General features: G+C 41.1%; 1 protein-coding gene across 1 annotated transcript in view; it reads right to left on the bottom strand.

Moving 5' to 3' along the window:
• THRA (thyroid hormone receptor alpha) overlaps positions 1 to 26751 on the bottom strand; it is a 158394-nt gene that overhangs the window by 22733 nt on the left and 108910 nt on the right. Inside the window, exons 4-5 of the mRNA XM_081344131.1 lie at positions 11694 to 11755; positions 2937 to 3037 (exon numbers count right to left, since the gene is read on the bottom strand). Of these exons, the coding sequence (XP_081200257.1) occupies positions 2937 to 3037; positions 11694 to 11755 (163 nt within the window). The remainder of the gene's footprint in view (positions 1 to 2936; positions 3038 to 11693; positions 11756 to 26751) is intronic.

The raw sequence follows: 26751 nt of genomic DNA, 5'->3' as shown, positions 1-26751 counted from the left end.
ACCTGCCTTTCAGCTACATTCCGTTTCTCTGTTTGCTTCTCAGCCTTCGCTGCATGTTTGTGAGACTATCAGTAAAAAAAAAAGTTCCATCAGACTTTCTAACTTCTTGAGATCTCGTGGGAAGTTAGAAAGTCTCATGGAACTTTTTTTCCCCCGATAGTCCCATAAACATGCAGCGAAGGCTGAGAAGCAAATGGGGAAACGGAATGCAGCTGAAAGGCAGCTTAGTAAAAAAAACGCTTGGGGAGATGGGGACGGGCGCAGCAACCTCACCCTGTGCAGGTATTGAGGCAGGTTGCTCATGGATGGGACTGAAGGCCTAGGACTGGGGCGATGGCGTGCGTGCCCACAGGGAGGGGTCTGTGTGCCACCTGTGGCACACGTGCCATAGGTTCGCCACCATGGACCTGTAGCAAAGACATTCCTTGTCTGAAAAAAAAGAAACTTACTTTGTCTGCAGAAACCCCCTTATCCATCTAACAGTCTTGTACAATCTTTCATCAGCCACATCTTTTTTTACTGTTTCCTATTACCATTAATTAGTCAAACCACATAATTTCTTCTTCCTTTCATTTTGGGCATTAAATATTGATTGTAAAATTCTCCCAGACATAATATTTTAATATTTTGGTGTCCGGCATAACTCAAATAATGATAATCATACATAATTGCAACTGAAGTGTGGTAGCCAGAGCAGTGAATTTGGACTGGGAAGATACATTCAAAAACATACCCTTCTTAATTCCAAAACTCATTAGGGAACTTTCAGCAAATCAATATCTCTGTGCCTTAATACAGATAGCCCTACATATTTCCTACAAATATGATAAATAACTAGTCATATTTGCAGATTTGGGGTACTGATAATGGTATTGAGAAAGACTTAGTACTCTGTAACTGGGGGTCATGAAAATACAATGGATTTAACTTTTTTTCCCAGGCTTCACCCATTCCAGATATTTTTGTAGCTTTTAATGACACAATCTCCTTCTCCTTTTCCATTTTTCTAGTCTAATCTTTTCCCCCCCTGAATGCTAGCTCAAAAGGTTTTTATGAATTCTCCTCACTTGCTCCATGTATGTTATGCCTGCTTGCCATCTCTGGTTCCTATCACTGAGTGACCAAATAATTCACATGACTTTCTGCAGAAGAAACAGTGTGATGCCATATAAAATGTTTGGGATGATTTACCATTATGCAGCAGAACCATGCACATACCGGTAATTAATTTTTCTGGAATGAGTTAATTCAAACTGCAAAGAGACTTTCACTTACGAACCAAAATTGGGACCAAAATCTCCATTGCTAAACAAGGCAATTGTTGGGTTACATTTGATGTTATGACATATTTTCACCAGTGTTGAGTGAATCACTTCAGATGTTAAATGAATCATTCAGCTGCTAAGCAAAATCCAACTTTCCCCATTAACTGCTTGTTGAAAGCTTCCTGGAAGGTCACAAATGGTGATCACATGACACAGGGAAGTTGCAACCACCACATACATGGCAGTTGCCAAGTGCCCGAATTCTGATCATGTGACTACAGGGATGTTGCAACGGTCATAGGTGTGAGGACCAGTCATAAGTCACTTTTTCCAGTGCTACTGTAACTTTTAATGGTCATTAAATAAATGTTTGTATGTTGAGGACTACCAGCACTGAGGGTATAGGAATTTTTCACAGCCAGTTGAAGTGTCATATACCATTTCTTGAGCCAGCAGAAATTATATTGGCATAGAATTTACTATTGGCAACCTATCCTGCCACAGACATGCTGTTAGCAAATGGCACTGGTCTTATTTACAGTCTGCAGACACATTCAGAACAAGGATGAATTGATTTCCCAGGCTTTGTTTTCCTCCTCTCCTACCTAATGTCACCAGCTAGTAGGAAAACATCTATTAATCACTCTCAATATAGATAAAGGTGGTCAGGTAAGAAATAGGTTTTGACAAAAGAGTGAACTGCTTGGGTTTTGTGGAAGTGAATTCTAAGTCAGCATGATTATCAACTAAGAATTTAGCTCCATTTGAACACAAGTCTTGCAATATTTTAGAAGAATGCTAAACCTGTATGCAACCCTGTAAAACTTGTATGCAAAGGGACGAGGGGGACATGATAGCAGTGTTCCAATATCTCAAAGGCTGCCACAAAGAAGAAGGGGTCAACCTATTTTCCAAAGCACCAGAAGGTAAGACAAGAAGCAATGGATGGAAACTAAACAAGGAGAGAAGCAACCTAGAACTAAGGAGAAATTTCCTCATAGCTAGAACAATACACGAGTGGAATGGCTTGCCTTCAGAAGTTGTGGGTGCTCCATCACTGGAGGCTTTTAAGAAGAGACTGGACAACCATTTGTCTGAAATGTTATAGGGTCTCCTGTTGAGCAGGGGGTTTTACTAGAAGACTTCCAATGTTCCTTCAAACTCTGTTATTCTGCTAACCCAAACAACTGACAGACACTGGATGAATTGCATCATGAAACAGCAAAGAGAAACCTGTTCTGCTTCACCATATAGTTCCCCTCAGGCTGATCCAAGTCTCTGAGCCTGAAATTGGGAACAATCTGGTTTGAAAGAACAAGGACACTCATGCTGCCTGGAGCAGACTGACCTTGGATGACTGCACCAAAGGGCTGGAGAGTAAGAGGCATGCCTGTAACAGCCCAAGTGGCCAAAAGTTCCTAAGCCCAGAAGGTCACTTGACTGTCGCACCAATTGAATGGTCACTTTCAGATTGGTAAAACTATTACAACCTATTGACTGCTTAAAGAGCAAAGTATTACTGTATACTGAGGATGACTTTAAACTGCCTTGGGAATGACTTGAGATTCAGGTGGATATGGGGAAAAAGGTTGCTGGGCTGTATTGCTGCTGTGATCAGGTGCAGATGTGGAAGGCCCTTGGTTGAGACACACCTTTTCAAATATTTTTTACCTTGCAGCCTTCACAGGTAATACAGCGGTAGTGGTATCCTGTGGCTTTGTCTCCACATACAACACACTGCTCATCTTTGTCCAAATAGCTAGGGATGTACCCTGTAGGAGAAAGCAGCCAAGAGGTCAAAGCTAGAAAGATGAAACAGCAGCTGCAAGAGGTTAAGACTACTGAAGTAGACTAGAAAGCATTCTTGCCCATCACTTACACTCCATAGAGAAACAGAGCAAGATAGCAATAACTACTCCTTTGTGGCTACTTACCAATATCTGTTAGTTAGATACATTTGTCCTTTGAACATAAAGTTTATATAAAGTGTTCATTCCCACTATATATCTTTAAAACTGAACTTTAGGCACCATTTTATAAGTCAGTTCTGGTTCTCTGTGGTTTGTTCTTACAAAATGAGAACAAAATCACTTAAAGGTCAATATAACATCGGTTCTATCAAGAAGGACAAGTAGCTAAACTTGCTATTCTGCAGTGCCTTAGAAGAATGTCAGGATGCAAAATCCCCTTTGCTTTGTTGACAACAGGCGGAAGGTGGAGGCTTAGAACTCCATGACCCATCTTCCCTCAGAATAGACTCTACAAGACTGTTCGAGTCCTGCTTCCTGGCTAAGTGACCTGAGGCAGTGGCAAAGCCTGGCTCGCTTGCTCCAAATCTTTCTGAAATATATTCCCCACCCCTCCCCACCAAAAGCTTCCTGAAATAATGATAAAGAGTAGAGAAAAGCATAACCACCATGTACGTCCATAAAAGACCCTTTGTCTCTAGGCAAGGAGAAGAAAGCAGCAGGCATGATCATCCCAGCTAATTACCCCACCCCCTTTGTATAACCTTGATTTTTCCCCCATCCATACGAAATAACAGTGTCCTCTCCTAGCTGTGCTCTTCCAAACCCTACTCACCCACTCCCACCACTCTACTATTGTGGCAAAAGGAACTGTTCTTCCTGTGGCTGTAATAAGGAGCTAGGCAGGGAAATCACAGAAAGACAGACTATACAGCCTGGCTATAAAAGCTGGCATCCTTTTTCATTGCCCGAGAAATAGCCAATAATAAATTACCTTCACCATCCAAACTGCCTTTTTGGCTAGCTTGCCCTATCATCTCTACTACATCTCTTTCACTTGCATATTTAATTCTTAATATCAACAGCTACAGAATCTTGACTTTGGCTGCGAATGTTTCCCATTCAGTTCTGGGCTCAACCAGTTTGGCTTTAAGGATGGGCAACCTTTTTGGGTTGGCAGGCAATGCTCAGTGCTCCTTCCTCATTGCTCCTTTTTCCAGCCCTTTTTGGCTTCTCTACTTGTTGTATCTGCTCTCCTATCTTTCTCTGCCTGCTTCCCTTCTCTCCCTCTGTTTTTCCAGCTATTTCCCCTGAGGCCCCTTCTTTGAAAATAATGTGGGGAAGGGTTAAAGAATGCATAGATAGCTGCAGGATGTTTTCTTAATAGAGCTCCATGTTTTACTCAGCATATACAAAAGGTTCAAGGACGCATGCATGCTTGAAACTTTGTGTGTGGGCGCACAACTCAACTCTGATTATGTGGGTCTTTGTTGAAAAGAAACTTCATGCTCTTCTCAAATGAGCATGCTATTAATATCTATTACGTGTTTACTGCTATATGAATGAACTTCTTTGATTCCTAGAAATGGCTGGCAGCTGATTCTCGCATTACATTTTCCATATTGGACATCCCTTAGTATATAAAATACATACTTCCCAACTAACCACCACCACCACCTATAGAACACATGTAGATGTCACACAAATATGCCACTCTTTTTTTTTACAGTGGAACTACTGGCAATTCAAAATGCCTAATGAACATATTCCTAGAGAAATACTTGGCAGTTCTCGTATGTATTTTTCCAATACACAGATAGATGCAATTCCCATGGACAAAACTGAACCAAATATTGAAAATTGTATATATTGGGCAGAAGGAGGGGGGCTGATAACAAACAGCATAATAAAAACAAATTTGCATTAGCAAACTTGTAGAAACCATATACTGAATCAATTTTAGGTGTAATAAAATATATTTAATAGACTTTCAAAATAGCCATGTAATGACATAGAGCATCATATCTTGGCAAATATATTATTTTATTAATAAAAAACATCATTTTTTTTCATCTTGAGTATTTATAATTTCCCAATGACAAAGAATACATAATTTAGTAAGTAAATTGATTCTAAGCACTTCCAAATGAAAAGTGCTTAGATCAGCATGCGGGCTGGGGAATTCTGGGAGTTGAAGTCCACACCTCTTAAATTTGCCAAGTTTGAAAAAAAAAATGGCTTAGATGGAATGCTGACAGCTGTTATGTGAAGTGATTCTACTACTACTATTGTTGATATTGATCAAAAAGACTTTCTATGGCTTAAGTAAAGATCTCTGTGTGGATATGCCAGAGACAAAGAATGGAGCCTTTCACAGGCAAACTGTGCTCTGCTATGGACCCACAACCCTAAAAAACAGTTCTGGCAATCCTTTCTCCGAGTTTTGGTATTTTGGTATTATCAGGAAAAGAAGAAATTCCATTTTCTGTTCTGCCCCACAGAGGACTTTCTAAATCTCTGGAATGCATAAAAGCAATAAAATCTTATGGAAGTCTTCCCAGATAGACTGAGAATCATTTGCAATAGCTTTTCTTAAAGGGGAACAGGAAAACACAATGATCTTGTATTTATAAAGGATGGCTTGCAAGATGCCTTCTTGCAGAAGGGGTTGATCTTGTAAGGCAGCAGCAAGTAAGTAAGTGCATGTAGTCCTCAACATATAATCATTCATTTAGACCATTCAAAGTTACAGTGGTGCTGAAAAAAGTGATCTGGGACCACCCCTTGCCTTTATGGCCAACTCAGCAACCGCAGACACATTTTCAAAATTTGGGCACTTGGCAACCGGCATGTATTTAAGACAGTCACACTGTCTGGCGTATGTTTAATAGCCCTTTGCGACCTTCCAAGCTGGCGTCTAAGAAGCAAAATCAATGGGGGAAACTGGATTCTCTTAACAGTCCCAGGATTCACTTAACAACGGAAGTAATTTTCTTAACAACCATGGGAAAAAGATCATAAAATCGGGCACAATTCATTTAACAAGTGCCTTGCTTAACAATGGAAATTCTGGTCCCAATTCTGGTCATAAGTCGAGGACTACCTATATTTGCATTTGCTGATTGAGCAGAAGCTATGATGTCACTAATGCAGCCTCTACAAGACAGAAAGACAAAGTCCGGAGCAGGTTGTTTTCCAACTTTAAAGAAACTTTTGGCAATTCTTTTTTTTAAGTGAAAAGTGACTTGGGGAATATGTTTTTAATACTTGAGAATACATAAGCAGTTAGACAGCTTCCTTCAAGCCTGGGAGAGCTGAACCCAAGAGGAGGAAGATGTGATGGATATGTTCACCACCTTGAATTATTTGTAAATATAATAAATCTAGGATACAGATAAACAAACATACAAACCTTTATAAGTTCTCCAAAAGCATATATAAATATTAAAATACAATGATTACAAAGCCACAGGTGCAAGCTTTCTCCCTGTTATCCATAAGTAGCTCCAAAAACCATTTTATGTTTAGCTGAATTTATTTATAAATTTCCCCACTATCAGCAATTCTGCCTTATCACAGTTTCTGATCAGAGGAAAGTTTGCAAGTACAACTGGAAGCATGTTTTGGGTGCATCTTTACGCCATCAAATATACATATGTACACTGTGAAAACAGGCAGATTTTGGAACATCCACAAAAGAAAGATTTATCACATATTCTGCTCTAATTGTTTTATTTTAAGTATTTTAAAAAGAGTGTGGTCATATGTAATTCAGCTTAGCATTTTAAGCTGCATTCAATTGGATACATGTAATTTAGCACATTACATCCAAAAACTCCTCACTCCAGCATGACTGATTGTTTAGGGCAAGTGGCATAAGTGATGTTATGAATATCATGATGTCATCATGCCAACAACACAATAGATAACTCTATCTAACCTGAGCGATGGTTCAGTGGTTGAAGATGCTGAGCTTATCAGCTGAAGAGCTGACATCCCAGGTTCGAGACCGAGGGGATTACTTGTCCCAGCTCCTGCTCACCTAGCAGTTCAAAAGTATGCAAATAAATGCAAGTAGATAAATAGGTACCAATTTGGTGGGAAGGCAACCTTTGGCATATAGCCATGTTGGGCACCTGACCACAGAAAATGTTTTTGGACAACACTGGGTCCCTCAACCAAGAAACAGAGAGGAGCACTATGCCCTTTAGTCTGACACGACTGAAAGGGAAACCTTTGCCTTTACACTCATTCATTCTTCTATTATTATTATTATTTTTGGGTGGGGGGAAAGAAATGGAAGTGAAAGGTGGTTTAGTCATTATCTGAAATATCTGGAGTTCATTGGAGTTGGACCAGGGGTGTCAAACTCAATTTCATTGAGGGCCGCATCAGCATTGCAGTTCCCCTCAGGGGGCCGGGTGGATATGGCCTGGGTGGGCGTGGCCTACTGGGTGGGCGTGGCTAGAGTGTGTATGGCCTACTGGGTGGGCATGGCCAGCTCTACATCATTCACATCAAGGGTGCCTATGGGGGCCTGGGCAGGAGTGGAACAGATCTGAGGGTCTCTGGCAGAAGGAGGGTCTCTGGGACAGGGCCAAGGCAGTGGGGGCCGTTCCCTCATTGTTTCCAGGATGGCTTTGCGGGCCGCATGAAACCACTTCGCGGGCCGGATCTAGCCCCCGGGCCTTGTGTTTGACATGTCTGAGTTGGACAGTCAATAAATTTAAATAAATAATTTTATGACTGGTTCAAATTTTACCTCTTGCACCTTTCCTAACTCCACAACTTGTAACATATTTAGGCTGCAAAATTACCAGTAATTTTTAAAATTCTTAAATAATGATTTTTTCAGAGGAGTTTGGGGCAATTTGGAAGGACCTCATTTTGTTCTCCAGGTGCTTTTTACTTCTAATAAAATTGGCATACATACCCACACACAGTTTTTTCATTTGTTTGTTTAAAGTAGGACTGCAGCAATGCTAAATTTCACAGTGATAACTCTTTGGCTTGCACAGAATTCATTACTTCAATTACATCTTATCTCCAGGACAGTTGGAGGGTATAGCTTGTGGGTATAGCTTGTGTTTGGAGATGAGTTTTGGCTTTAGCAGCAAATTCTGCTTTGTACTTCCACCTACTCCACAACTCCAGAACTTGGCCCAAAATTGACAAACGTTTTAGTCAACTAAATTACAAAATACAGATGACTGAAAACAAAAATGCCTGCCGATAGAAACCTAGCACACCAGGAAGAACAGTTCTAGTTTAGCCCCTTTGTTATATTTTTTTATTTAGAAAGAATGTTTAAACATGTGAAAGTATGACTCTTTAACCTGCTTCTGAAGCACTGTAATCCATTCTGTTATTTCATTTAATTAGGCTTACTATGTTCTTAGTTACTGAATGTTTTGCATACTATGATAGATGCACATAAATAACATTGCATTTTAAAAAAAGACAATGAAAGCAAAGAATGATGCCTATTATTGAAACATGGAAGGAAGAGTAAAACTGAAAAGTGAACCATGATTTGACTTTCAGGCACAGTGCATATCTGCTATGTATTGTGGAAGTTAGGTTCACATCAGAAATTAATATTCCAGTAGAGTCCATATAAATTAATTGAAGATTTGATTTGAAGATTATTAACAACTGAACAATCAAGAAAAATGTCAAAGGTTATAATCATATAGACACATTTCAAGGAATTTTTTTTTGAAAATCACCCCTTGCATATTTTGCAAACACGGATAAAAGATATTGTTTCAATCTGGTAAACTAAAGCAGGCTTCCAAGGGCAAGATTTTGGTCTTGCATCTCAAATTAATGCACATTGTTCTCATTTAGTCATGTAATGGTATGTGAGAAAGACGTTGGGAGACAGGGCCAAGAAATGCTGCCTAGGGAACAGTCAGATAAGAGAGGGGCAAGAGGCTCAGAAGAGACTTCTTGGACTGTAAAGAAGATGGTAGGAAATTTACACTTTCAGACTTGCAAGATTTTGTTAAGTTTTACACTAAAGTATAATTAGCTCATCTAGTCCTGTTTTCTTTCAGGACTATCTAGTACAGGGGTAGGCAACCTTGGTTCTTTTATGATTCATGGACTTCAACTCCCAGAATTCCTGAGCCAGCATGGCTGGCTCAGGAATTCTGGGAGTTGAAGTCCACGAGTCATAAAAGAGCCAAGATTGCCTACCCCTGATCTAGAAGACTGACAAATGATCACAATCAAGACTGGCAACTCGGTTGTTAAACGAAGCAGTCACTAAGTGATATTCCAACTGTGTTATGATGTCAATTCAGATTTTCTTTGCTTTACAGACACGTGGAGGTCATAAATGCGAAGAGTGGTAGCAAAGTTATGGTTTAATCATCATTGTAACCACAAATGATTGCTAAATGAGGCAGCTGCTAAATGAGAATTATCTGTAAATAAAAAGGATATGCACGGTCCCTAAGACAGTCTCGAATTGATGGGGGTTAACTATATGTTCCACACATCTTCCCCCAAGCGAAGCTTCCAGCCATGCTGTTGAGGGATTATATGTTATGTTATGTTATATGTTATGATTTATTTTCTAATCACAAACTTTCCATAATAATAAAGTTTCTATGTGCTGAAGATACATTAAAAGTCAGGATAATAATCTCTGCCTGCAGTTCTGAAAGCTGATGAACATAAAGCAAAAAGAATGAGGAAAGAGCTAAAATAGAGCAAGACGGCAGTTCTCTGGCTGAGGAATGAAGTCAGGTTGGTCTTAGTCTTGCTATAGCCTCCTTTTGACCCTAAGTCTCCTCAGATGAAAGAAGCCAGATCCCCTGCTGTCCCCTGGCAGACACATTATGAACCTAAACCCAATACTCATTCTCTGTAGAAAAATCTGGGAAGAATTTTCTAAAGAGGAAACTAACTACAACTTGCCAGATTCTTGGAGGAAATGAAAGAAAACCAAGAAGATATAGGGGCTCTCTGCCTCTTTTCCTAGCCTTGTGGTATGGTTCCTTTTTACACAGACTATTCTTTAACTGTATGTACAGTAACGTCTTTCCATTTGGCAACTGCTAAATTAAAGCAATACCAGGTCTGCTAAAACTCTTATGAAAAGAGTTTTCTTCAATGTGGTTTATCCAAAGAGTGAATGTATATGAATGTGAAATAATCCCATCTACTTTTTTTTGTTTTTATGAGAAAAGAATGAAAAATGTTATTTCTAATTTGTAGCTCACTTGGACACACCTCTTCAGATTTGTAAAAATGGAAGTAAATATGTTCTGCAGCTGGCTAGAGAATTCTGGGAGTTGAAAGGTTACCAAGATTGGAAATTCTAGTTTATATTCTTTGTTTAGCCTCTATTTAAAAAACAAACCAAATAAACACTGCTGATGGGTGGATTAAAGTAAAATTATTGCCATGCTGCTGCATCACTTTAAAAAAGCTCTCAAGAATTAAAATTAAAAGTTTTGAACAGTATGTTTTAATAAGAGGGAAAATGAAAAAAATGTTGACCATGGCCAGGTCTTGAGGGGTGGAGGAAGAGATTGGCTAAACGGGGATAGAAAAAAAAATCACACAAGGGGGAAAGATGTGGTCTGGCATTCTTTTGCATTCACCAGTTCACATGTGATTCCCTCTTGTCCCATGACCCACTGTGGCCTCACCTTTAGAATCCCGCCCCCAGCTCTTTAGTGGTTTATCTTCCTATTGCAGGCTCTGCTATTTGACATTCGATATCCTGAGCTGCCCCATGACTGCCTTTTCTGGACTAGTGAAAAACATTTTTTTTTAAAAATCCAAAACCCCCTGCCTCAATAGGTTCAAGTCAAAATTGGATACATTCTGGGATATTGTTTTATTTAAATTTGTCAAAGAAGGTTTCCCCCATCTCCTTTAATTTCTCCTATCTTTCCAATCCTCTGGAATATCGACCCTGTGTTATAGAAGTATTATAATAACTTTGAGAGCCAGTTTGGTCAAGTGGTTAAGGCATCAAGTTAGAATCCAGGAACTTTGATATCTAATCCCGCTTTAGGCATGAAAACTGGTTGGGTGGCTTTGGGCCAGTCACTCTCAGCCCAATTTACCTCACAAGGTTGTTGTGGGGAAAATAAAGTGAAGTAAGGAGTATTAGATACATAAACAAACAATAAATACATTTTTAAGAAAACTCAGTTGGAATAATTGTTCTGCTACTAAAGTCTAATTAATAATGTGATCTAAGGGGAATTTACAAAGAAATACACGCTTGAGTAAAAGATAGGAAGCTGACAGAGATCCTGTCCCCTTAAATCTTTATGGAGATTTGCAAATCTCCATAAAAAGACTTACAAATGGTAATGCCAGACCTTCCAAATTCGTAACTGACAAAGCCAAACAGACCTCTGACTATCAGCTGGATATGGCATTATATGATTTTCCTGCCTGCTTAGGACAGTGGAAAAACGGAACAATCCTGCTGTAGTTATTACAAAGTGCTATCATCTCTGGATGGATAGTTTTCTACCAAGTAAAAGTCCTGTTCTTACAGCAAAGGAAAGAATCCTAAAAAGTGAGTCACTTCCTCAATATCCTGCTGGCAGGACTACAAGGAAATGTACTGTCTTCTAGTATCACAGAAGAGATAAGCATATTGATCTCAAAAGTTCTGAGCATTGGCACACTTGGAAGAGATGCTTACCTGACATACTGCTTTTCACCGAACATTGGCTGCTTTTTCTTTTACGTTTCCCATCCGGCCACCTTCAGAGAAGAGAAAAAAGGGGAGAATCTGTCAGAAATTTGGAGTTTTGCGCATTCAATTTATCTTTCTTGCTCATCTGCTCAAACCTTATCCCCTGCCTCAAAACGTTCCCAAATCACCATTGCTCAGCTCACCCTTTTTCTTCATGGTGCAGCACTTCCATTATCCTACACTCTTTAAGAAATCAGGAGGTGTGAGCAGTACAAGGGGACTTATCTGAGAAGAGCAGAAGTGATAAAGAGGTTGGGAAGATGTTTTAATGCACATATGCATGGTTAACCCCCTCTAGGGCCAAGATTCCCATGCTATCCTTCACACAAGTAAGAGTCCTGCTACACTGTTCTCAGCTCAAGCTAGAATGGACTATATGCAGGAGATAAAAAAGGGAAGTTAAATTACCAGAAGGCACTTAAAAGAAGCTAACCCAACCCAATCCAGGTCTTACTTCTTGCACTGAGATCTATGGCTGCCCTAAAAAGAAGTGAGAGGTTGTCATGATAGCATTACACTTGCCCAGAAGCTAAGGGTGATTGGTCCATTTAATCTTGTGACAACTCTTTATTGTAGGTTAGGACGTAATGACATAACCTATCCAAAGTTAACTGGCCTAGTTGAAATCTTCTGCCTTAAGATAATACCTTGCTGGAATAAGAAAATGTGATAGAAAGAAAGGTGTAAAGTTATATGAATCCTTTTGGCAGCTGAACTGTAGGTGTCCATAAAAGGGAAGAGGAAAAATTCATGAAACATTGGAAATTCCTGCTACTACAAAAAAAATAAGAGTCCCAATTCAGCTAATATTTGCAAATATACACAATATTTTGTGTACATGTATTTAATTTGCATTATTAAACTTGGATGGTTTATTAATTTGAAAAAAAGATTCAAATTACAGTATTGGGGGAAAAGCCTAAAGATTGTTATAAATTGCCAGGAATATATAATGAAAACAAATGAGTGGGAGGGGTTCCTGGTGTATCCTAAATTCCATATTATCTTCCTTTTGGATATATATGGAGGTCAGCAGTTTGGCGGGTCGAATCCCGAGTGCCGCGTAACAGAGTGAGCGCCTGTTACTCATCCCAGCTTCTGCCAACCTAGCAGTTCGAAAGCATGTAAAAAATGCAAGTAGAAAAATAGGGATCACTACAGTGGGAAGGTTCCGTAGCGCCTTTGGCGTCTAGTCATGCTGGCCACATGACCATGGAGATGTCCTCGGACAAGCACTGGCTCTTCGGCTTTGAAACGGAGATGAGCACCGGCCCCTAGAGTTGGAAACGACTAGCACGCATGTGCAGGGGAACCTTTACCTTTATATACACATATATACACATATACATATATATACACATATACATACACACACACACACACATTCATACATACATATAGAAACACATATACATATATATATGTACACGTATATATACATATGCACACACGTATACGTACGCACACAAACATAAACACACACACACACATATATGTATAAATATCTGTATGTATACCTAATGGTACCTGAATATTTGTTTAAGAAAAGAATAGATGATTTATTGATTACTGACCCAAATGAATAATCAAGGAAAATTTATCAAAACTATCTATTACCTAATAGTCTGGAATTAAATTAACTACCAAAAATCCTATGAAACTTTAAATGTTTCAGTAATTTGAGTACAGTATATTATGCAGCATCTGAGAATATATTTTTTTCTAGTCAAAGAGCTGAGAAATTGTTTTTAGAGAAAAAAATCTTTAAAATAAATGTTAGAAATTTCTGATAATAATCCTTCCAAAGATTTCAGGCAATTAGAAACAGCTGAAAAAATGATCTTGCATAGGTGTTCCTATGTACAGGTAGACTGAGATAAAAATTTTACGTAGTCAATTTCAGTTGACTTCCAACAAGTAAAGTCAAATGGGAGAATCTGAATTCATTTAATGACCATTTGGTTGACTTAACAACTGCAATGATTCACTTAAATGTGAGAAAAAAGGCCCTAAAACCGGGTGTGACTCACTTAACAACTGCCTTGCTTCGCAATGGCAATTCTAGTCCCAACTGAGATAAACAAAATCAAGGACTACCTGTACATAGGAACACCTATATGCCCATAATCCAATGAAAATCTGGCTTTTAATTATTTCAAATTATCAGACCCTGTGCATTTTTTCCTAATATACCACCAAAGAAACTGAATATTCTTAGCACTATTAGAGAAGGGGCAGAATTTATAACTTCCATTGTAAAGAATTTAGTATTTCAAACAATTAGTATGGTGTAGCAGGTTAAGATGTTAGACTAATCAGACTGAAATCTGCTATTGGCCAAGTAAATTCTCTTTGTATCTTGAGTTAGTAGCTGTCTTCCAACCCAATTTATCTCACTGAGTTGATAGAAAGATAAAATGAAGGCAGATCCCTGTATAAGCTGCCTTGAATTCCTTGGGGAAAAGACATTATAAAGCAAAGTAAATGCATGATTTTCTCGTACTAGAAAGTTGCTATGTGAACCTAGAGAGCCGGTTTGGTGTATGATTAAGGCATTAGGCTAAAAATTGGGAGACTGGGAGTTCTAGTCCCACCTTGGACATGAAGCCAGCTGGGTGACCTGGGGTCAGCCATTTTTTCTCAGCCCTAAAAAACAGGAAATGGTAAACCACTTCTGAAACACCTTGCAAAGAAAAGTGCAGGGACTTGTCCAAGCATTCTCATAGAATTGGACACAATTGTACAAAAGAAAAAAAATGAACTTATCCAGCTGTGTTTATAATTACATCAGTTTAGCCCCTAATATCACTCTCTCCCCATCTCAGTTTCAAGATGATTGTGAGCAAGGGAGGAAATTATTTTCCAGAAGAAGAAGGCTACAAAGATTAAGCCTGAATGCCATCTAAAATGCAGCAGGGTTGACTAAGACAAAGAATTTCAAGGTTCATCCACTATATAAGAATATATTCTTTGCAACATGTGATCTTGTGGGCAGTTCTGTTGAGCAATTTGTTACCCATTGAAAAAAGCAATCCAGGTATTTAATGGGACTGTCCCAAGAGGCCTCCCTCTTGATGTTTATTGAGAACCTTCAGAAGAGGAAGCAGCAAAAGAGACTTCTTAATGTGCCAGAGGAGAAAAATACCATAGATATTCAAGTCTAATTCTATGCTGAAGCAATAATTGAGATGAAGCATTGTTATTTTTCCCTTATAGTACTGGCAGGCTTGTCAGCTAGCAGCTTTGTTAAGGGTGGAAGCAGCGGGTAGATCTCCCATTGTAAGCAGTTAGCATAGCATTCTGCTAATGGTCACTCCAATTTGCAAAGGATTGACTTTTTATGGGGAGGGTCTATTATAGTGATACAGGTAACATCTTGCCTAGACTTTGAGGTAAAAAGGTATAATGCTTTTCCTAGCTATCTCTGGACATCTGTGGTCTTGATCCATGCTTCTTGACTCTTCAAGGAATCTGAGAGGTATGATGAATTGGAATGAGAGGTAGTTAACACATCTGTTAGGAAAAAATAGATGCTATTGGTTTTGTGGTACACCCTGCCTGAAAAGATCCTTTTTGGAGCTCTTTGTATGGGACAACTATGGCTCTGTATCTAATCTCCAATTCTTGGGTGTGATTAGGAGATTGTAGTCAGGGTACAGCTGCAGAACACCTTAGATGAACCAGATTATTTGGATCATTTTCACTTAAGATTCAAGCTTGGATATGGGATGGACCATCTTCAGTTTCCCTCTGGATAACCTTTAATGGGATTTGAGAAATCTGCCCATCACGGTATTTTTGGATTTCTCAACAGCCCTCAATAGCATTAGCCTGGTATCCTTCTTGACATTGGCAGGAAGAGATTCAGAATTGGAACACTCGTTCAGTGACTATTTCAAGTTATGTTGGTGTTGAACAAGGAGGACTTATGATGGGTTCTCATACTGCAGCTCTCACAGCATCCCATAACACATGGGGTGCTTAGCAACTAGCTTGCAATTATAAATCACAGTCTTCCCCAGCCACACAATCACCAATAGCATTTGTGACCTTCACTGCTGGTTTCTGATGAGCAAAGTCAATGGGGAAACCAGCAGGAGATTATAAATGGTAATCACTTGACTGGGGGATGTTGTGATTGCTCAGAATTTGCCTGATGACAGAAACTGGGATTGTTGCAACTGCTATCATAAGTTGGTGCAATTATGTGATATCACACCTTATCAATTATGCTATTATGCGATATCACACGTTGCTTAGCAAATGAGTTAACAGTTCCAATTACCATTGTTAAGCAAGGACTATCTATAGTTCTGCTCTTTCTTCAATGGGCAGTTCCACTCAAGAGATGGGGGAATGAGAGAATGGTCAAGGAGTTGCTCTCTATGGAATGCTGCAAGGTTCAGTCTGTTTCCTCTACTTTTTAATATTTACATGAAACTGCTGGGAATTTGTTGCCCAAACAGCAAAATACATTTTGTTGAAATCTTGGCCTAGTATCTGAAGGCTGTGAAGGGTCTGGGGTAGGATGAAACAAGTTGAATGGGTTTGCATTTTTTTCACTGAGCGATATCTTCAGAATTGCCATTTGACTGGGCAGTGCCACTCCTGAAAAAGCAGGTCTATGACTCTGGGATCCTTCTGAACCTGCAGCTACAGCTTAATGGTCAGATGGAAGCTGGAGCCAGGGAACCTTTGTGCAGCAATGGCTGGTACACAAGGTGCATCTATCTGAAGCAAAAGACCTCCTGATGGTTAATTCACCACTTGTCTGGATTACTACAATGTGCTTAATATGGGGCTGCCTTTGAAAAACACTCAGAAATTTAAATTGCTCCAGAATGCAGCAATCCAGGTATTGGTTGCTCCAGGCCAATATGGGCATGTACTAATCTTCATTTTCTTTTATCTGTGTATTATGAATATTTTACTGTGAGAAACATTAAACAGAGCAAAATAAAAGTATGATAATGATTAATTAGAATTAGAATTTCTGCATGTCATTAGTACCTATTCTCCCACCCCTCCATGGTAATTTTAACAATAGTGAAATTTTGACGACTATTATTATTATTATTATTATTATTATTATTATTATTATTATTATTATTATTATTATTAACAACAACAACTGTCATTACAATATACTAGAGGGAATAATAGACTCTTCCTTCATTTAATAGCCTGGGTTCGTGAGTAAGTGTGCAGAAATGCACGTCTTTCCACTAGCTTTTCCTTCCAAAATAAATTCCAAAGACAAAATGTCCTTTTTGGCCTAGATCAAAAACAACAACAAACGGTGACCTCAGCTGAAGCTCCACCAATCATCTGCCAGTCCAAGCACTCTCATTTGCATGCAGATATCTTACTGGCAGTTGTGGTGCTAAATGGAATGCAGAAGGCAGAGTGAGGAAGACACTCTGTTGGATCTCTTTGCGTATTTATAAAGCACTGAACTGGGACGGGAGTCCCGTGTTTCTGCAATTTCACAGCACTTCAATTTTTTAAAAAATTCCCAGCCTATTTGCAAACTATTTTTAAAAACTTGGCGAAGAGGAATGTTTCTAGTGATTTCTGAAATCCACCCCATAAGACTGAGCTCAGGTGGGTCTCTTTAGATAAAAAGTCCCATGAAGTCATTACAGATAAAGTCCTATGAACAAGATGCACCAAATAAATGTACCAAATATAGCCCAAATGGCAGGATTAAATAACAGAGCAAGAAAGATGCATCAACAGATAATAGTAATACTAATAATACGTTGCTGCAAGCTCCCAAAATGGTTGTTACGAGCATGAATTCTTCTGAAAAGGATTTACAAGAAAAAGAAAATAGCTCTCATTCAGCAGCCACAGTGTCAACTGAACACGTGGAAGCACAATTTGCTTTGACTTGGCTATCACAACTGTGATGAGAAGAACCACAATTGCCAATTTTATATCCTGGAATATGTATCTTTTTCTGCTAGGATTCCCCATATTACCCCAAGCAAGAAAATGATTTGGCTGTGCTTGGACTGTACCACTCAAGTCAACAGGGAGGCACTTGCACAATTAAATACTTCTCCATAGAGAAATACCCCTTAGCATGAAAAATGATATTTAAGAGAAAATGAGTTCATTTTGCCCACCACAGACACATACGTACACCTGTTTACATATTTATAGTTAAATGGAATGGAAACCCTTAATGATGTAAGCTCCCATCTATAATACAAAGTGATTCAGCCCCAATGCAGGTTTATGCAGTGGTAAGAAATAGGGCTTCCACATCTGTTTCATAGGCATTTGAACAGAAATATATATCCGACCAAATGTAGCCTTAATGTTTGAACTACAGCAGCAGGATATGCAAAAGGAAAGACAGAAAAAAATTAAAGCTGTTTTGTCAGGGAAGCAGCACCAAAACAGCACAGGCTGGCAGTGTGTACGTGCACTCTTTGAGCAAACATTACATATCAGCATGTACACAATGCAGCTTCTAAAAAAAGACTATCGCGACTGCAAAGTTGAGGGGGAAGGCAAGACTGGTACAACCAGACTGATACCCCTCCCCATTTCTAAAGCACCCAACAGGATGTCCTCTCATCCACGTAAAGCTTATAGGCACGGCTTGTACTAGGAGTTCCTGGAACCAGTGCCAGACTATGCTCTCTTTTGGCTGTTCCTCTCAACAGCTTGCATGACGGTGCTTGGCCCTCTGCCAGCAAAGGAGGCCAGGACGGCACCTGAGGACAGTATGTGCCAGCAGCAGAACACGAAAGAAAGGCACAGAGATATTCTGCCTTATAGCCTTCGGGATTCCCCAGGGAGGTCAGGAGAGGAGAAGAGAAAGAGCAGGGAATGCAATAAATTGTTTTTGATCTGGGTGCCAGCTTCTAGGGAAGGAAAAGAGAAAGACTAGCCCTGTGAATTCCAGTGGGTGAGAAGGGAAGGGAAAGGGAAAGACTTGGAGGAGATTCTGATTTGAAATATTTGTGTGCTAGAATGGAGACAATGAGTTTTCGTTGCCAAGTTCAAATCTTCCCTGAATGTAAAATTCAGTAGGAAGTTTGAGTCATCACCATCTCTTAGATTTAGACTTGTTGTATAAGGATATATGGGCTGGATAAGGCACCCCTGTATGCTATGCTACACATTTTGAAGAGAAAAATAAGGGGGGTGTTATTAAGGGCTTTATAGGTCATCACCAGCACCTTGAATCTCACCCGGAGGGCAACCGGAAGCCAATGCAGCTCGCGGAGTAGAGGTGTTACATGGGAGTATCGGGAAACCTCCATCACAACTCGCGCGGCCGCATTCTGCACCAGCTGAAGCCTCCGAGTGGTCCTCAAGGGCAGCCTCATGTAGAGAGCGTTGCAGTAGTCTAAACGGGAGGTTACGAGCGCATGAGTGACTGTCCGTATGGCATCTCGGTCCAGGTAGGGTCGCAACTGGTGCACCAGGCGAACCTGGGCAAAAGCCCCCCTGGTTACGGCTCCTATATGGTCTTCAAAATTGAGCCGTGAATCCAGGAGGACGCCCAAGTTGCGAGCCCTATCAACGGGGGGTAACACCTCACCCCCCATTGTTAGAGGTGGAATAGTCTGGTTAACCCGAGATGCCGATATGCACAGCCACTCAGTCTTGGCAGGATTGAGACGAAGCCTGTTTCTCCCCATCCAGACCTGGACCGCCTCCAGGCAATGGGACATCACGGCGAGGGCATCGCTGGGTTGGTTCGGGGTGGAGAAACAAAGTTGGGTATCATCAGCGTACTGATGATACCCCACCCCGAAACCACGAATGATCTCTCCCAGCGGCTTCATGTAGATGTTGAACAGGAGGGGCGAGAGAACCGACCCCTGAGGGACTCCACAAACGAGAGGCCTTGGGGTGGATCTCTGCCCTCCCGCCAACACCGACTGCGAGCGGCCCAGGAGATAGGAGAACCACCGTAAAACGGTGCCTCCCACTCCCAACCCCCTGAGACGCCGCAGTAGGATACCATGGTCAATGGTATCGAAAGCCGCTGAGAGATCTAATAGGAGTAGGACAGAGGAGCAACCCCTGTCCCGAGCCCGCCAGAGATCATTCACCAGCGCGACCAATGCCGTCTCTCCACTGGTGGCCAAACGTATTTCTTTATGAAAGAAGGATACACAACTCAAGAATAATGGGATTTCTTGGATAGGTAAAAATAGAGAAGAATAGAGCATTTTATCTCAAATCTGTAAGCAAATCCTATCCCTAAGTGTTTGTATATACTAGTTAATTAATTAATGAACTAACTGCTCAATGCCTAAATAATTCTGGGCAAGTTATGCCAACATATGAAAAATATCACCAATCAAAACAGCAAAGTCCCAAACCCAAACAAACAAAAAAACACCCATAAAAAGTGTCTCCACAATCATCCTTATTCCCAAGACCTGGAAAAACAACTAAGTCTTCAATTATTTCCTGAAGTACATAAGGATGGGAGCCACATGAATCTTTGAGGACAGAGGGCAAAATATCCAACAGAGTAGGTGCACTTCTTGGGTTGTGTAACATGACATTGTTTAATTGACAGGACTCATAAGTATACCCACCTTGCTAGACAGAATTAGACATGCAAGGACAACTGGACATCAAATCATTAGGCCCTATGACATGAAATGGCTTTAAAGGTGGTAACTAGCACGTTGAATTGAAAATGGAAGCCAACTGCCAACCAAGCAGAAGGGACACATGGGCATAACATGATACTCCCATGACTATTCTTTCTGCCACATTCTGGACCAGTTGTAGTTTTGGAATCGTCCTTGTGATAGCCCAATGAATAGCATGTTACAATAATCATGAGGTGACTAGGGCATAGGTGACAGTCTCAAGGTCCTCCAGGACCAGTAAAAGGTACAAAAGTATCTGTGTGAAGGTCCCCTTTGCCACAGCTATAGGAGCAGGAGCTGAGAATCCAAGAAGAAAGCCAAATTGTACATAAATTTCATATGAAGAGCTGCAACCTCACTGAGAATCAGCAACGGAATTCCTCTAGTCTAGACCCAGGAGGCCAAACAGACATAGCCACTTTGTCTTGTAAGAATTGAACCTGAATTTGTTCTTTCCTTTCCAGACATGTACAGCTTCCAAACACTAGATTAGGACTTTGATTGCATTGCTTAGCTGGCCAGGCGTCAAGATGTAGTTAGATATCATTCACATATTGATGATACATGATTCCAAATTGGTGGATGACTTCACTCAGCAGTTTTATATAGATACTACACAGACAGGGAGAAAAGTATCAAACTCTGCAGCACCTCGCCATGAGGGGATCACACCCATGAGGAGCCATGGGTGTGATCTCTCTCCACCTGACAATACCAACTGAAGCCAGTCACAGAGAAAGGATGAAAACTGCTGTAAAATAGTGGCTTCCATCCCTAAACTCTGAGGCCAGTTCAAAGGGATTGAATAATTGACAGTACTGGAAGCCACTGAGAGATTAAGAAATATGAAAATAGATTCACTACACCCATCCTAGCTTTGTTCCAGGGCATCAACAAGAGAGACCAATGCTATTTCTATAATAATCCCTCTAGGGTCCTTCTGAGCTAGAGACCAATTCCGTCTCCACCATGTTGCCAAGAAAAGAAAGGTTAGAGACTGGAAGATAAGATCCAAGTCTACCTTCCTGAGGAGAGAAAACGTACCAGTCTCCTTCAAGATTGAGGAGATCATCTCCTCAAAGAAACCAACATCACCATATAGATCCAATCACAAGTCATATCTTGGGTGGCTTTAGCCATCCAGAAGAGATCTGATCTAACAAACAGGTGGGTGAAATAAAAGGCTAAAAAATCCTATCCACTTTCTTAGAAATCACACAATTGAAGCTGCTTAAAAATACCTTGTCCTAGACACCTCGACTGGATTATGTTCAATCAGAGTCCAGCTGTTTGCAAATTGACCAAGTAGCAAGAATATTCCCCACAACAGCTCTGGAGATAGTCCTGCAGCCCTCTCCAGGGGTGACAATCTTCCTAAGCATGAATGCTGGGTAAACATTTGGCCACTTATATCACTATAATATAATATCTAACACAGGTTCTTAATCACGCTCAATGGGATTTGCTCTTCATCTTTCTTCCACAGCACATCAGGCATTTCTTTTTGCACTTCATTTGATGGAACTCCTCAGAAAACCAAGGCACGCTCAGCAGGAAAAGAGAGACCTCAAAAGGGAAATCTGGTCTGAGTCCCCAGCTGCATGTTCATACTGGGTTGCAAAGAGAGCCTCAGTTGAACTGTCCATCAGAGAAAATCACAGATCCAGAAGAGGAAAACCCCACCACCACCACTTTCTTATATTTTTCCACAAATTTATATTCTGCCATGTGTAATAAGTGAAATTTTTTTTACATATCCTCTAATTTACATTTATCACAGAATGTAGAAATCTGGAAACAATATTATAAACATTCCAGAAAGGAAAGCATTTTGCAGTCAGTGTTCAAAATCCCTCCCTCACTTCCTATCTTAGATTCTCAACAGAATATATAGGGATAATGCTTGCTAAATCACCACTTGCATGAAGCAGTGTCTCGAACTTCTCTGTCAAGGTTGTGCCTTTTGACCATCTGAAGAATGCATTTTATTGATCATATCAGCCCCATCTAATTTCATTTCAATATCAAGGATCCAAGGGAAATTTAAGCCCCAGTAATCCTCATTTGAAAATTAAGCAGAGGTCAAGTTCCTGATGCTAATCTGAGCAGAGGGCAAAGGGATTTGTTGGCAGAGTTTTAGGGGAAGGCTACTGAATATAAACACACACCAGGCAAAATCCAAACAAATCCAAACCTTTGGATTCTCCCAACTCTTGCAAAATCACAGAAGTAGAATACCAATTTTTTGCAGCAGGTGGCAGTGTGGTTTACTCCTATTAGCTCCGCCCAGAGTACGACTGGAGAAAAGTTTATCCTTGTCAGCGTAATCACTAATATTATTAAACAGTTTATTCATTTACTTATTGACATTTCACCCAACATTGACTGTGTCTTATCAAGTCCATATTCAGGTCAAAAAGGCATCTCATGATGGTTGGCTTTGCATACAACATGCCAGTGGGTCAGTCAGTGGAAAGTCAGTCAAAGACTCAACCACTGTCAATTGTTTAATTTAATCTTTGTTAGTTTTTTTTAATATGGATGGGATGTGTGTGTGTGAGGGGGCAGGGGAGGAAGAGAGAGGCCTTGACCTGATGCACAAACGCAGCTTTGGGGGCTTACTTATTTTTTAATTTATTTTTCAATGTATTAGAGAACCCATAAAAGGATCAATTCAATAACCAAGTTAACCTTGTAGAGACCAATCCAATAAAACAATTCTGCCAATTTATACAGCCAAACCCATGTTTTATTATTTTCTATTGTCCAGCTCATGTACATCATGGACACAGAGACTAATCCATATAGGTAAAGAGAAAAGCCTAAGGTCCATGTATATATCTTAGGATATTTATAAATAGGCTGTATGAACAGAAAATGATTGCCTCCAAGCTCTTCAACCGTACTATACAATTAATTTCTGTCCTTCATACAAGAGCATGAGAGAAGAGCTTCTCTGAAACAGGAAGTACTGTATCCTATTACATACATTCCTGGGTCAATTAATCATGGTGGCCTTGGGCAAGTGTTTCACCTGTCTTTTAGCCAAGCCCAACCTTCAAAACTTTCCAGGAGTGATGGGTGTTGAAGTTGGATATTTCTGAATGATGTCTGATTAGATGAGTTGGAGGCTAGAATAAACAGCTCATATGGAGAAGGTAAGGTGAAAGACAGTTATACAGGAGGCTCTGATTCCATCACTTTCCAACAAATACCCTGAAAGAAGTCATTTACAAGTTGGAATTGCCAATGATCTTTTCCTTGAATTGAGTTACCTCATTCCTCTAATTGTATAGGTCAGAGTGGTTGGAAGAACGAGACCGGCTAACTTCAGATATGCCACCTTGAACTCCTTACACAAAGAGGGGAATACCTGTATGATTAAAAGAAATATTAACATATATTTCATTGTGATGAATTTGGGCAAAATTGAGCGGCACCAAATACTGGGGCAAGATTTTCACAGACTAGAACTGTGGTGGCGAACCTATGGCATGTGTGCCATAGGTGGCATGCAAAGCCCTCCTTGTGGGCATGCATGCTGTCGTCCCAGTACTAGGCCTTCAGTCCCAGGGTGAGGTTGCCGCGCCCACTCCTGCCTCCCCAAGCCCTTTTTTTTTTTACTAACCTGCCTTTCAGCTGCATTCTGTTTCTCCATTTGCTTCTCAAGCCTTCGCCGCGTGTTTGTGGGACTATTGGTAAAAAAAAAAGTTCCATCAGACTTTCTAACTTCCTGCGAGATCTCGAGAAGTTAGAAAGTCTGATAGAATTTTTTTTTACCGATAGTCCTACAAACACGTGGCAAAGGCTGAGAAGCGGAGAAATGGAATGCAGCTGAAAGGCAGGTTAGTAAAAAAATGCTTGGGAGAGGCAAGGGCATCTGGCGGAGGTGGGCACGGCAACCTTACACTGCATGGTGATGGGAGGGTGGGGCACATGCCCTTCCTGTGCCAGGCCAGCCCTGGGGCGGCCGTGCTGGTCAGCAGTGGGTAGGGTGTTGAGGTGGGGGCCAGCAGGCTAAAGCAGCAGGTGGAGTGCCGGAGGCTCGGGGAGGGAGGGCACTGAAGTGGGCAGTTTGGCCACTGGCAAGAGCAACGAGTCTGAGCAGAAAGCGGCCTCGGAACAAGTGGGGCAGGTAATGAAAGAAATCCTCGTTCCCCCCTAAAATTGCCTTTCTTTCCTTACCTGACTTCCAGCCCCGTGCTGTTGCTCCTTCACAATCCGCCGCTGCCACCGTGTGCAAAGAAACAAAGGAAGGTTTTTTTTTGGGGGGGGGAAAGGTCAATCAATCAATTCCAACTTCTCATGAAAGATTGCAAAGTTGGAATTGATTGATTGACCTTTTTTCCCCAAAAAACCTTCCTTTGTTTCCTTGCATGGAGCAGCGGATGGCGAAGGAGCAACGGCACAGGGCTGGAAGTCTGGTAAGGAAAGAAAGGCAATTTCTGGGGGAGTGAGGATTTCCTTACTTGCCCCACTTGCTGCTTTGGTGGCTCTGTAGGCAGAGCTGCAAAGTTCTCTTCTCTGACAGCTACACCAAAGCTGTAGCTGAATGGGCAGGTGAGGGGTAAACGTGTCCCACTTGTTCTACGGCTGCTTTCAGCTGAACCACACTGTAGCAGCATTGGGCGCAATATGCAAGGTGGCAAACAGCTGCGTCACACTGAAACTGGCCATTTGCCACCTCCTGCCCAGTGCCGCTGCCATGAGGCTGCGGAACAAGCCCGGCGGCAGTAAGAAACCTGTTACTGCCTTGCCCCCTACCTCGTCTCACCCCACAGGGCGAGCCTCCTGCCCAGCGTCCCACCTGCCAGAGACCTCCTGGATCTGCCCCAACCCTGCCTGGCTCGCACAGGCATCCCTCCCCATGAGCAACATCGAGGTGGCCATGCCCACCCCAGCCACACCCACCCAGTCTGCCGTGACCTCAGCCATGCCCACCCAATTGGCCACACCCATCTGGCACCCCACGATACATAAGTGGGCCTTGGGTTGCAGTTTGGGCACTCGATCTCTAAAAGGTTTGCAATCACTGGACTAGGGGATGAGGTATTGGCATGTATCAACTCAACTTTGAAGTCAACCATTGCTAGATTCCTTATTCCTAGTGTTGTTATTAAGTAGAGTCCTTAGTAGTCTTATTAAGTTTGTTCATTTGCACTTCAGTTGGTTGTTAAGATTGTGAATGCACGTTCTTTTAAAGTCTGAGACAATAATGCTTTGTGCTTATATATGTCTATCATGCCAACTTTACCATTGAGGGAAACATTGTTATTGCCCATTTTCATATCACTGTCACTAGTTACACAGTGCAGGAATTGCATGATTTCTATTCAAATCTATTCCACATGACCTTTATCTGCAGATCTCAATTTCTTCTGGAATGATGTTGCCTAATTAGATTCCTCCCCCCCCCAGGATAGGTTATGAAACAAGGGTGCCATCTAGTGGCCAGGTGTGCTCACCAGAAACTAACCACATGCAGACAGATTTAAAGTGGGGAGAGGAAGTGGCTGGAGGGAAACATTTTACAGGTTATCATTTTACAGGTTATCACTCACAAGATGAGGTCTTTTTTCCTGCTCTCTGGAAAGCTCTTAAGCTCATAAATGAACAGTGGTTTCAAATACTAAAGCATGGAGATATGGCTAGTCTGAAATATAATTAAAAATTAGATTATGTTGCCCTTCACATCAACCCATTTACACATAACAGAATACATTCTCTATTCATATGTATGTGTACAAACTGTGGGACCATGAATTCTAGTTCTGCCAGGAGGATGCCCTTGGGCCAGTCACAGGAAGGAGACAATAATAAACCAAACTGGAGAGCAAGTTTGATCTCGTGCAGGGCTGAGCATTTTACCATCCCTGGGCCACATCTCACCCTTTCGCTATTCCTGTCTAACCCATCTGTCCAGTGAAGTGAACTGAAACTTGAAAATTCACGAAAGGGCGAGGAGAGAAAGTACTTTTCTGTGTCTGTGCAGCACTTGCCCCTTGAAGCAGCCTGAGGAGATGGCGGTGGTGGTGGCCATGGCAAGAAGGCACCCGGCCACGGCCACTCACCACTGCCTTCTTGAAGTGCGGCCTTGTGGGCAAGTGGGTGGAGTGCAGCCAGCAGCTGTTGGTTCAGCCCTCCACAACAGTTCCCATTCCTCATGTGGCCCTTGGGAAAATTAATTGCCCCCCCACCCGGTCTAGTAATTAAAGCACCAAGCTAGAAATCAGGAAACGGTTCTAATTCTGCCTTATAGACATGAATGCCATCTGAATGACTTTGGTCCGGTCACTTTTTCTCACCCAAACCTTTCTCACAGGATTGTTGTAATACTGAAAATATGAGAAGGAGGAAAGAATATATCTGCT

The sequence above is a fragment of the Vipera berus genome (assembly GCF_964194415.1).
Source record: "Vipera berus genome assembly, chromosome: Z".
In the NCBI taxonomy this organism is placed as follows: Eukaryota; Metazoa; Chordata; class Lepidosauria; order Squamata; family Viperidae; genus Vipera; species Vipera berus.
This window is presented reverse-complemented; position numbering and strand designations above follow the sequence as displayed.